This window comes from Vicia villosa, linkage group LG3, assembly GCF_029867415.1.
Source record: "Vicia villosa cultivar HV-30 ecotype Madison, WI linkage group LG3, Vvil1.0, whole genome shotgun sequence".
NCBI lineage: Eukaryota > Viridiplantae > Streptophyta > Magnoliopsida > Fabales > Fabaceae > Vicia > Vicia villosa.
This window is the reverse complement of record NC_081182.1, coordinates 55,326,843-55,340,318: the sequence shown is the minus strand read 5'-3', so window position 1 is coordinate 55,340,318 and position 13,476 is coordinate 55,326,843. Positions and strand designations below refer to the sequence as shown.

Sequence of the window (13,476 nt, the reverse complement as noted above, 5' to 3'; positions counted from 1 at the left end):
ATAGTTTTAACACCATAATCCGTCTTTTACTAATTCAAAAAAGGCTTAACACCATAAATTGTACAATACACATACTGAACACAGTAGAAGCATATGCATAAAATATCACAGAAATACTATGACCAAAGCTCATACCGTCGATATCAACTGCCATAGGCTATCGTCATCAACTCCCTCCGATACTCCCAGCAGAATATGACATACGGATGCTAGAAAAACAGCAAGCTAAAAAGACACTTTGCAAGCTAAAAAGACACTTCGCAGAAGTTTACATCTACCCCTGCCTATCTTGACTTAGAACAGAAGCAAGACAGAAATATACTAAAAATATATCATGAGCCTGGAATCTCCAATTATTATCTTTCAACTAATGTGGAAGAACAGAAAAGCAAGTCGAAAGTAAAGCACTCCGGTAGTCAAGAAGTATCCCTTGTTCATTGAAATGATAAAGAATGAAATAATGTTCATATTTCATCCCATGATAAAGCACTGCGGTAGTCAAGAAGTATCCCTCGTTTAATACTCTACAATGATTAAAACTAACTAATGAAAGATTGAGCTCTTTAAGTTAGGATTTGTGATTTTACATTGTAATCATACATATTAATCTCATCTTATATGTCATAATTTCAGCCATGAGACAGGCTACACCTAACAGAGAATGAGAGGAAATTAAGAGGAACGGAAGACCGGGAATCACTTATTCCTTGTTGTCTCTGATAATCAAACATCAAAGCCTCAGCCACATGTTTCCCCTCATCATAGCAACTACGAACTCCTGTTTTGGACACAATTAATTTCTTAGTTAAGCTACATTCTCATATTAGCTTCTTAAGTCAATAACTAATTTTCATATGTCAATATAAACAATAATCAAACAATAAGAGAAATAAGAACTAATATGTCAACAATAGAATGTTATTGAATGGATTAGGAACCTTTGATTAATACCTTTCAAATGTCAACAACAAAATGCTATTGAAAAAGAAACCATCATATTAAATGTCAACATCTAGGACAGAAACCTTTGATTCCATTCACTTCCAACAGAAACACAGCACGAAGCCTATTGAATGGATTAGGAACCAAAACCTCATTCAACTGCAGAAAACAATACATTACCACTAATCAAATCTACATAACAGAAGTGTGATATAACATAAGTAAGGTAGTAAAAACTGATGGTCATTAATGATTTCAATAACCTTGGAATGGAGTTTATTAAGTTATGAAGTACATCGGCATGTGTTGAACCCAATATGGAGAAAAATAACCTGCACTATTGATGCCATGTAAGTATCAACTATGGAAAGAAGATGTTGCGTAAATTACTTTACAATGTCTCATAGAAAGTCCTCATCATCACTTCTTAAAAACCAAGACAAATGCAATATTATATCACAGGCCAATCATTAAAAACATTCCATTTATAAAAATCTATTTAACAGTACTGATGATAATGAAGGAAAATCGGTGTGTTTAGCGGGAAAGAAATCCTTCAATTTCTATCAGTGGGAAAACTCGTCTCAGGGTATTTTTTCAGGAAGTATGTACCACTGTAAATTATTTACAGTGTTATTCTCTATGAATATCCAATTTAAGGAAAATCTAAGATGATGAATGATGATTACTCGACAGGCTAGTCGGACAATAACATCTTCATTATATAAATGCAAAACCAGACGAAGAATAGTCGCTTCTGCGTTTGCAGGAAGCACATCCTTCTTATCATGTGTGATTCGATCAGAAATTTGTTACCTCTAAACTCTTAAAGCAGAGATCTCACGGATCTATCGCTTGATCAGAAAGAATATATTCTTGCAGCCATCTTCAATAGTTATGGTAAATACTAAGAGGGGTTAGAAAAAGTTTATTTGAGCTTATGACAATAGGTTATATTGAGCTTATGAAAGCAATTGCTAACAGAGCATCAATGACTGGAAATGATTCCTCAAACCTATAGAGAACTTCATACACAATGCTGCTAGAATCACGAATGCTGCTAGAATCATTTAACCACTAAAGCATGAGCAAAAAGTTTATCATGAAAATAAGATAGAACAAAGTTTAGGAGAGATACGGCTAAGTGGAATAATGAGACTGCTACTGAATTAAAAAGTGCATAAGAATAACTTTGGCTTCTCAAATAAATGAATACAATCATACACAAAGTGGCTACCTGTTTAGCTTATATTATAACTTCCATTTTGGATCTGTTTTGCATCCTGCTGTTGTTATAATTGGTTGTTGAATGTGGAATAGCAATGGAGTTAGATTCAATACCTTGAAGCAGTGAAACCAGAATTCTGAAATATAAAAACATACAATTACCCCAAAATAGTACAGTTTTGGTCAGTTAATACATGTGTATCTAAAGATATTCATGTCAATTACAGAGCCAACTCCAGTGCCCGAAATTCAAAGTGAAGATCATCTATTCAAAAACAGAAACACGGTAAGCAATTCTATACAATAATTACCTCGATCGAAAAACTTTACAATTATACAGCAAAAAAGGAAGAATCCTTACCAGACTTTTATTTCCTGAGCCAATTGCATAACTGTGACATGTACCGACCGACAGTACCATCCAGTGAATTCATGAGAATCACTTTATGCGTAGTAATTATACACCTGATTTGCTAAGGTTGACAACAATCTCCATCTCTCTTCCTAATATGGAAGAAAGATAAATAAAGATGATATTGTAGTGTCATGTATTTAATACCTTGAAGAAGGTCTAAATTGCAATTACATGAAACCTGACATAAACCCTTGCTCTACAAATCCAACCAAGGCATCACAAAAAAAAAAAACACCAAAAGTTACACTTAATAGAGAAACTGCTAAGCAGAAAGAAGAAACAGGATAACATAATACCTTCACCAACTCACCCCCACAATAAACCATCAAACTCTGCTGCAAGCCTACAATCCATAGCAAGCCTTAAACCTTATAACTCTATCTGAGTCATACAATACATAGTAATACATATTCAGAATTAATGACTAAAATAATCAAAATAATCAGTGTGGATATGCAACGATAAACTACCTTCATGCGCAAAACAATTAGTGTCAATATAAATGAATGAGCTATAGCTTCAACATTCGGTTGGCCTAAATCCAAAAGGCAGAGAGAAGTTGGCCCATTTGATCTTCGCTAAGCTTCATAAGATATGGTTTCTGAAATCCAGTTCAATAATCTAAATAGTATTAAGAAAAATCACAATTATTAAACCTATTGATAGATATCAATTCAGCTACTTACCGTGTCAGTCAAATTCGTTGATCCTGTAGCCCTATCAATGATCGAGCTGCGTTTGTTACTCCTTATATGATAGATTAACCATTCTTTTTATTAGGAAAATACCTGCAATTTCTTTGCACTTTCAGCCATGAGTCCTCCTAATACTACGAATAGAAGTTGAATGCAAAATAAGCCATAGAAAGAACTCTTTCTCATATCAAATTTAACAGCAAATAAAGAAATTTACCCTGAGATATGAACACGACACTCCAATCATATGCAACCCGCTTACCGCTGTCTGTGTGGAAACCCATTTCCACCACCACCACACTAATCGTCGGTAACCCGTTGATGCCGCTACAGATCTGAATGTCAAAACATAAAAACCGATACAAATCAGAAATACATACAAAACCAAAGACACAATAATGTCTAACTACTCAACAAACAAACCGATACAAATCGAAGAAATTTCATAAACAAAAAGTGACGGATCTGCAAATCCTAAGCCATGAAAGTGTCAGATCTGGAAACCCTAAGACATGAAAGTGCTCGAAACTATTGTAGATACGGTGGCTGCAGGAAGGTGAGATTCAAAACCCATAAAGATTACATTTTTCCAATGAATATAACAAAACAAAGAAAATCGATGATTCAAAATCCAAAAAATATTGAATTTTTCCAACAAATATACAAAAAGAAAGAAAACCCTAAAATTGAAATCTCAATAACTATCAAACATACCATTGAATCAGCAGATGTGGATTATTTAGACCCCAAACGGTGAAGATGAAGCGCAGTTTGGTGAAAAATGGAAAGATGAAGATGAAGCGCAGTTTGGTGAAAATGAGGATGGAGAAAAGGGGAAGAAGGAAGTAGAAAGAGGAGAAGATGAAGCGCAGCTTTTTTGGTTTTGTTGCAAGAAATGAGTTAGGGGACTCCATCATAGAAAGAGCAAGACTTTGTAATACAGCATCCACGTGGCTTCACAAATGAGCAGAGGGGCATTTTTGGATTTTCCAGAACAACTATCTTTCTTATATTGTAGATGTAACAAAATCAAAATCTAAAACTAACCATAACAATGCATTTATTAAAAAATGCATGATGACATAGTTACTAGTTAGTACTAGTAGATGTAGCTTAGACTACAGAAAATGGTTAATGGAGGAAGAGAGAGAATTGAATTGAGTAGTGTCTTAAATTTATTTCAATTTTGCAGTGGTTCAGCTCTTTATAGCCTGCCATAACAACATCAACAACTGTACATTACTCTCTTTCCATCTTTACCATATCACCCTCATCACTTTCTCATCTTAAATTAACACTACTCCTTTATTTATCACTCATCTCATTAAAACGCAACCGTTTCGTTTCCGGAGTATCATTATTTCAAATCTTTCAAATCTCAATTTCCGATCAGTTTAAATCGAATCGGAGTTTTTTTTTTCTGCTTGATCATGTATTGGTTTTGATTAAGCGATGAATCCTCTGTGCTGCATTGCTCCGGTTTCGATCGATCGGGACCGGAGTAACCCGGTGGTGTCGAAATCTACTGCTCAGTGTCAGTTAGGGTTAGATTCGACGATCAAAACGGTGAACTCTGCTTCTAAATCGAGTATTTCAACTCATGACTCGTCGATTGTTGCGGATTCGGTTAAATCGTCTTCGGCTGGTTTGAATCATGATGACGAGGATGTGGTTCATGAGCTTCGGGATTCTAAGGGGTTTGGTGGTGGTGGTGGTGGTGGAAATGGCGGTGGTGTGGCGGGTAGTGTGGCGGGGATACTGTATAAGTGGGTGAATTATGGGAAAGGTTGGAGGTCTAGGTGGTTTGTGTTGGAAGATGGTGTGCTTTCTTATTATAAGATTCATGGACCGGATAAGATCTTGGTGAGTCCTGCTAAAGATAGGAGTGTTAGGGTGATCGGAGAGGAGTCGTCCAAGTATGTGAAAAAGGCGAATTGGAATCTGAATCGAGCTAATGGAGGAGTGGCAGGAGGTGCTACTAAGCAATGCAAGCCCTTTGGTGAGATTCATTTGAAGGTTTGTGTAATACTAGATATCCAGAGGCCAATACATGGTGTTTAATTTTTCCCTTTTCTGGTCTGTAATATTGAAGTGGGTTTTTACCCCATGATTTATGGTGTTTAGACGCAGTCATTTTCTTTTGACTTTTGGTTCAACTTTATACAAGTTTAAAACCAGTCGCTTTAGTGCTTGATTTTGAGTGTTGGATCAAACTATTATCCAAACATGCTGCAAGTTATATATGTATGAAGGGCAATGGGCCAAGGCCTGTGAGATCAGAGAACTAGGAGATGTATTGCTGGCAGTGTTGTCGATGGCGGTCCATGGCGGAGAGCCCAAATTCCGCCATACTGGCCGCATTGCGGCGCTGTTATAGTGGAAAAACCCGCAATATCGGAACATGCTTACAATATGCATTCTCTCTGGTTTGATGATCACTCAACCAGGCGGTGATGTATTTGAAATATGGACTAAACCAACCTTACTTGTTTATTTATACCTGTGTTTGAAACTTGGGTATTTAGAATATTGGAGTTTTCAGTGTCTTTCACCAACTGTTGCTGAAACCACATCTGCAGAATAGTTATTAGGATTATAGTAGTATCCTTACACTTGTATAGCATCGGGGATAAAATCTACCACCTACCACTGGGGTGTGTTTTTCTTTGTTTTTAAATGTATACTTTCCTTGCTTGTCAATTCGTGCTAGTGCTGGACCTAATTAAGTCTTGCTCGCAGGTTTCTTCAGTTCGCTTCAGCAAGTCTGATGAAAAGCGGCTTTCTTTATTTACCGGGACAAAAACTCTCCACTTGAGGTGTGTATCGAGAGAAGACAGAGCCATGTGGATTGAAGCCTTGCAATCTGCAAAAGATCTTTTTCCTAGAGCTCTGACAAGCAGTGATCTTGCTACTCCAGAAGATATCGTGGTTTCGACAGAGAAACTCCGATCAAAGTTATCTCAGGAAGGCATAAGTGAGGAAATCATCAATGACTGTGAATCCATTATGCTCTCTGAAGTCTCATATCTACAAGGCAAGTTGAAGTTTCTTCAGCAGAAACATGTTATGTTGTTGGACACCTTGAAACAGTTGGAGGTATTGATCTTCGCTTTCTAAACACAACTTGGAACATTGTATTCTGATTCATAATCTGCTTTTCTGTTGGGGATGGGTATAACAAGAAAGTGGTTTTCCGACCTGGATGCAGAACCAGTTTTTTTTTGTGTTTGGTTTAATTTTCCCTAGCTCAGCAGGTGGCCTTGTCTGCCTTAAGATTTCAAAAATAACTTTGATAAATAACCTAATGTTGGAAGCATGGGATGCTTATGTAACACCCTAAACCCCAAAATTTAATTTAAAAAAATTAAACGACAATTTAGGATGTCATTTTAAAATGTTTGAAAAGTATGCATGTTTTATCGAGTGACATCCTAAATTGTCGTTTAATTCTTTTAAATTAAGATTCGGGGTTTAGGGTGTTACAACTTACACCTCTACACAACTTTCAACTCTACATTAACCTTCTAGTGTTTTAGGAAATTGAAATTGCTAAAGTAGTTTATGATAAATTGATATTCTTTGCTTCATAAAAGAATGTTGCAAGTTTATTGTCGGAACCCTCCCCAAATAGTGAAAAGTAATATTTCTGTGGGATATGCTCATCCCTCATCTGGATTATCTCCTCCATCTGTATTCATAGGACTTTGTTGACTAAAGCATGATAATTGAGAAAGCTGGTAGCAGTATTAAATTTGTTTATAATTGGTATTGTTTGCTTACAAGTTACAACTTATTGGTTCAAAAAAAGATGTAAAATAATTAAGAATGCCATGTTCCTCTCCATCTCTTTCTTTACTATAGTTTTGAAAATATAAATACAAACGTTTGGCATTAATTGAGTCTAAATGTATTTTTTATACACTCCAAAACATTTAAAACTGTAGTAACTGAGAGAGGAAATGAAGAGAGTCCTAACTCTATTCATGAGTATTTTGGCAAAGAAGCAATTAATGCAGTAGAAAATTTAAGCGGATCCTATAAAAAGAGACAAATTTCTTGAGAGGGTCGTATCCTATCATAGGGACAGAACTAGTACTGTTTTTTCTTGTCCCTAGGTCAATCACTGTATTGATATTATTATTGTTACTAAGGGTAATAGAGCACTGAATTACACTCTATAATAATGCAAACTTGAATACTTTTCCCCCTCTTGCCTTATGTCCCTTTGATTTGTGGCCATTTCTGAATCAGTAAATAATGATGATATGATATGGAGTTTATTCAATTTACATCCATTTTGATCCTCTATATGCTGTCAGTGCCTTGTTAAATGATGGAATTATCATTAGCCAAGATTTTGATTTTCTCTTAAAAAATTAATGCAGACGGAGAAAATAGAGCTGGAAACTACTGTAGTAGATGAAACAAAGGAACGTGAGTCTTATTGCGGACAAGGGAATAGAAGATTTAGTGGTAAGTATAGTGTTAATATTCTCTGACATGTCTTTTGCCTTGAACTGTCATTAAAATCTTTACGCCTTGAACTGTCATTAAAATCTTTACCTGCGTAGTATATAATATGAACACCATTTTAGATAGTTATGTTTATTCTGGCCATGTATTTATATAAATTCAAGCTACCAACTGAGTATTTTGAAATTTCTATGTCGGTGGCAGTCATCTTATTCCTTGCTTTTACGGTTCATGTATCAGATTTCTATTCTGTTATGTCGGAAGGCAGTGCTACAGATTCAGTAGCTGATAATGAAAGTCAAGATGGAGCAGATGCTGAAACAGACGATGACGATGGAACATATTTTGATACAAATGAGATTTTATATTCAGATGCCTTAAGAAGTGCTTCCTATCGAAGTAGAGAAGGTACGGGAAATGCCAGTATATCTGATAGAGATTATGTTCACCATGATAGTTTGCATGGGTTTGAGAGGCCAATCAAAGATATAAGTTATCCTTGTGTCAAAAGAAGGGATAATCTGCCAGAACCAAAAGAGAAAGAGAAACCTGTTGGCTTGTGGTCAATTATTAAAGACAATATTGGGAAGGATCTTTCTGGAGTTTGTCTCCCTGTTTATTTTAATGAACCACTCTCTTCATTGCAAAAATGTTTTGAAGACCTGGAGTACTCAAACCTGGTTGATAGAGCATGTGAGTGGGGAAAGCAGGTCAGGTCCTCAGCTGTGCTTTCTTTTGTCACAAAGCTGTTTTAAAAGCATGATCTCCTAGGTTCATTTTGTCAAGGTAGATGATATGTTTGGTTAAATTTAAAAAAAATCTTAAAAAATTTCAGTATTTCATTTAGATTTTAGCATGATAATTTCCGTTGTTGAACATGTTGTATGTATTGTTCTGGTAATTTACTATTTAGGCTCATCAAATCTATGCTATATTTTTACCAAACTATTCTTTGAATATTTTCCACTTTTGTCTCTTGTGTTTCTAAATCTTCCTCTCTCCCTCCTTTCTCTCTCTAAGGATTTGCTATACCATTGCCAAGATTTGCCAGTTTATAGATACTATAATTGAAAAATCTTGAATTTATCCTGATTTCTACTATAGGATTGTGTTAGAACTGGTATCTAAATGAATAGAATATAATGGTATTAATTGATGAATTACTCTTGAAACAATGAAAGGATTACCCAATTACTGATAAACAATCTGCCTTGAACGGAATTGACATGAGCAGTTTCTGTAGAAGCAGTTACACAACAAGTGAATAACAAATTCGGTAGAAGCAGTTACACAATAAGCGAATAACAAACCTGACAGGAAATTGAGAGTCTACCCCTCTCCCTTAACCAACCTGTACCGCCTAATAAATTTCATACTTAATTCTAATAACAAACTATGTATAGTTACATACACATACCTAATTAAGATAACATCTCCTAATAACATGTTATTATGAATTACTACCACTAGTAACATATAACTGCCTAGTAATATTTACTAAAGGTCTAACAGATTGAAAGTGACTGGATTGAATGTAATATTCAAGTTTTTTCAATATCAATGTCAATCTGGAATTAGAAGTGACACTTTGGAAAATTTCAACAAATTTCAACCATAGACTAAAATATAACTCCGTCTGTCCCAAAATGAGCGACAGATTTGCAAGATAAATTTGTCTCAAAATAAGAGTCATCCATTGTGGGACAGAGGATGTACATTTAACTTTGTAAATTTTTTTAGTTTTTACCGCTCTCAAAGCCTTAATTGTAGTTGAGTTTTTTAAAGATAGATGTCTATGAGTATATTTCTTAAGATAGATGTCCGTCATCGATCTTTAGAGGCTTGAGTAGACGTTGTTCTAGATAGGCTCTTATACTACATTTAACTTTGTAAATTTTTGTAGTTTTTACCGCTCTCAAAGCCTTAACTGTAGTTGAGTTTTTTAAAGATAGATGTCTATGAGTATATTTCTTAAGATAGATGTCCGTCATCGTTCTTTAGAGGCTTGAGTAGACGTTGTTCTAGATAGGCTCTTATACTGCTTTTTATAGGATTGTGAGTCCTTATAAAGTAGTATTTTTTTGCTAGGGCCTTTATGATTTAGGGGCCACTTGTTTAAGATTTTTGAAGAATCATTTTTGATGTTTTAGTTGTGTTTGTGTGCAAGCTTTTCTCAAATATCATTTTGTTAAAAAATGATTTTTATGCTGAAAAAGGAAATATCTATTTTGGTTAGCCTTTGAGGAAAATTACTTTAAAAAGAAGAGAGGAAAAAAAAATGAAAAACTATATTAACATGCATAGTTTTCAACTTGAATGCTTTTTGAACCATGGTTTATGCTTTTTCAAAAGAAAGTGCATATTTGATTTCCTATAAAAGTAAAAGTTGAGGAAGGAAAATAAAAGTAGATGCTTGATATGTTTCATGTTTATATGCTTAACTTGTTTGAAGGTTATGACTTTAATCCAGGTTTTGTATGGTGCAGGGAAATGAATTGATGAGAATTCTAAATATTGCAGCATTTGCTGTGTCTGGCTATGCGTCCACTGAAGGTCGACAGTGTAAACCCTTCAATCCGCTACTTGGGGAGACTTACGAAGCTGACTATCCTGATAAAGGAGTTAAATTTTTTTCTGAGAAGGTAACCAAATTTTTCTTCAACTTAGATTTTTGGGAATGAGTCAAATTTAGAGGAAAACATAGCAACAAGGGAAGTTATAAATGTAGTGTTTCATTATTGACTATCCATTGAACCTGAAAATAGCTGTAATATGTCTATCTTATGCTGCTGCTGATATCATCTAACAAGAAGCTTGCTGCAGGTTAGTCATCATCCAATGGTTGTTGCTTGTCACTGTGAGGGAAGAGGGTGGAAGTTTTGGGCAGACTCCAATTTAAAAGGAAAGTTCTGGGGGCGTTCTATCCAGTTAGATCCTGTGGGTGTTCTCACTCTTCAGTTTGAAGACGGTGAAACATTTCAGTGGAGCAAGGTCACCACTTCCATTTACAATATTATACTGGGTAAAATTTATTGTGACCACTATGGTACGATGCACATCAAGGGCAGCGGAAACTACTCTTGCAAACTGAAGTTTAAAGAGCAATCAATTATTGACCGGAATCCACATCAGGTAGAATATGTGTATTACTGCACTATCCCTTTGATCATAAAAAACTTTATTTTGATTAGATATACTGTTCTTTCCTGTTTATATTATCTTTGTCAAAACATCTTTCTTCTTTTATTTCTCCCCTACTTTATCTCCCAACTAAAGGTCTATTTGGATTGGATTATTTGAGCTTATCTTATGCCATAAGTTTTGTGACACTGTTTGGAAGAGCTTATTAAAACAGCTTATAGTATTATTCATAAACTTTTTTGTGCTTATTTTTTTATAAGTTCTCAAAGATAACTTATGAAAACAATTTATGGCACATATACAAGTAATTTAAATTTATTTCATCTTTTGTTAAAAAAAATAGCTTATGCAAGCTTTTTCATAAGTGCTTATCAACTTATTTTGATAAGCACTTGTCCTATAAGCTCTAAATAAGGTGTTTATCCAATCAGGCTCTAAGTTGACTACCAATGTTCTAGTTTTAACAAAGTGGCAAATAAAGTAGTGTCGTGTAAGCTATCAGCTGTAGCACAACACTCGGGGCTTGTTTTTTTGAAAATTGTTTTCTGTTTTCATTATTAATCACAGACTTGTCCCAATGTTTTCCCTTTGTTTCACGTGCTTCAATATTTGAATGCAATGAAAACATGAAATGAAAATCTCAAAAAAATTTCATAGCTAGAAATTATATTCCTTTTATGGTATTTGTAAGGTAAGGCTACTTATGATTGATCCATTTATTATGGAAGTTTATGACACCTTATTTTATAGTCCTGTTAGTTTGGCCCCGTCTCAATTGTTATGAACTTAACAACTGAGGTAAGTTACTTAGGTTAATCTATCTACTCTCCTCAGGTCCATGGGTTTGTTCAAGACAACAGAACTGGAGAGAAGGTAGCAATGCTAATTGGAAAGTGGGACGAAGCAATGTACTATGTACTTGGGGATCCAACTACAAAGCCCAAAGGTTATGATCCAATGACGGAAGCTGCATTATTGTGGGAAAGGGACAACTATGTCCCCAAGACGAGATATAACCTCTCTCCCTTTGCAATTTCCTTGAATGAAATAATGCCCGGTTTATTGGAAAAGTTGCCTCCAACCGACTCAAGGCTGAGACCAGATCAAAGACATTTAGAAAATGGAGACTATGAATTTGCAAATGCCGAGAAACTAAGGCTTGAACAGTTGCAGAGACAGGTAATTCACCTACAACTCAGTTCTATCCTTCAAATCTAATGTGTTTGGACATGCTTTCATTCAATTTCTTACCCTTCTGCTTGCTTATTTGCTTTACTATTGTCTGCAATCTGCTCTCAGAATAAGCATTATGCTACTTTGTGCATTATGTTTTTCTTTATCGAAAATCAGTGTAACTTATCGGTGATTGATATTCAAAACTCAGGCAAGAAAGATGCAAGAAAGAGGATGGCAGCCAAGATGGTTTAAGAAGGATGAGGATGGTTCTTACCGATACATGGGTGGTTATTGGGAGGCAAGAGAAAAAAACAATTGGGATGAAATCCCTAATATATTTGGACAAGGTTGTGATTTGCCTTCATGTTCCGAAGACACTGTATCCTACTGAGTTCTGGTTTTCCTTTATGGCCTTTACTATATGTCAATTTGGATGTAGGTTGTAAGTTATATAAAAATATTTTTCCAGATAGTGTTTCCGTCTTAGAAATTTCTTCTAGCTGCGCAATTTAGGCAATTTGTCACTAATTTTCGCAATTTTGGAGAAAGAATTGAAATCAACCTATGTGAATTTACAATTTCTTCATACTTATGTCTCGTTAAAAATGCACCTCTCCATTCAACATTTTTGAGCTAGATTTTAATGATAGAGAAGTTTCTTATAATTTGATAATTTCTTATTTTATAGATTTCAACAAGATTTTACGCACTAAGAAGTTCTGATGCAATATTCAACTTTTTATACTATCAATAAATTTTATATCATTTTGCATGACTTTTAAATTAAATATTAAATAAATAAATTTTAACGATTGAATGATTTTAATTGAAGGGTCATGATTGATCAACGGTATATAAAGATATTTGCATTGTCTATGAGATTAATTCATATAGAATCTCTTATATAACTTGTTTCGCATAGCATTATATAAATAGGGTTAATAGTAGTTTACCTTCCCAGTAATATGAGCGTGTTTTGATTTATTTTCCACTGTTGCTAAAGGCAGGTTTTGGCGATAGTTTTTTTGAAAAAACCGTTGCCAAAAGATAGGGAAGGGGAAAAAGCAAAATTCGCTAACATTACAGGGTACAGGGGGTGAATTACTATTAACCCATATGAATATAAAAGATCATGTGTCTAGCTCGTGTATTTTTGACTTAAAAATAAGAAAATTTTATTTTGTATCCCTACAATTAGCCTTATATATCTATATGAATTTTTTTTGGATCGAAATATCCTCCACGTAAGGTCATAGGTCCTGACTAAAATGGAATCAAGAGGGTTATTAAGTATGAGGTTGATGTTGATGGTAATGAGGTTAAGATCATGACAACCACTCACCTGAAAAACTTGCCAATGCGCATCTCAACAAATGCGCCATCGAACACTGTTCGTGGTCGAAGATT

General features: G+C 34.8%; 1 protein-coding gene and 1 long non-coding RNA gene across 8 annotated transcripts; one reads left to right on the top strand and one right to left on the bottom strand.

Annotated features, from left to right (window-relative positions):
- Positions 1-182: 182 nt before the first annotated feature.
- Positions 183-4,217, bottom strand: LOC131655788 (uncharacterized). Of its 6 annotated transcripts, none has more exons than XR_009299879.1 (8): positions 3,994-4,217; positions 3,271-3,614; positions 3,055-3,185; positions 2,395-2,965; positions 2,180-2,306; positions 1,206-1,274; positions 952-1,101; positions 183-778 (listed from the first exon to the last, which is right to left on the bottom strand). It is a non-coding gene; the product is annotated as an uncharacterized LOC131655788 (long non-coding RNA). The 6 variants fall into 6 exon arrangements; XR_009299880.1 differs by having other exon boundaries at positions 2,531-2,965; XR_009299877.1 differs by having other exon boundaries at positions 2,180-2,965.
- A 92-nt stretch (positions 4,218-4,309) lies between these two features.
- On the top strand, positions 4,310-12,661 carry LOC131661488 (oxysterol-binding protein-related protein 1D-like). Of its 2 annotated transcripts, none has more exons than XM_058931045.1 (8): positions 4,310-5,295; positions 6,019-6,375; positions 7,665-7,752; positions 7,993-8,462; positions 10,239-10,394; positions 10,576-10,884; positions 11,728-12,072; positions 12,278-12,661. In XM_058931045.1, the coding sequence occupies exons 1-8, from the start codon at positions 4,732-4,734 to the stop codon at positions 12,458-12,460; spliced, it is 2,472 nt and encodes an 823-aa protein (XP_058787028.1). In that variant the 5' UTR covers positions 4,310-4,731; the 3' UTR covers positions 12,461-12,661. The 2 variants fall into 2 exon arrangements, with proteins under 2 accessions (XP_058787028.1, XP_058787029.1); XM_058931046.1 differs by having other exon boundaries at positions 5,085-5,278.
- Positions 12,662-13,476: the final 815 nt, after the last annotated feature.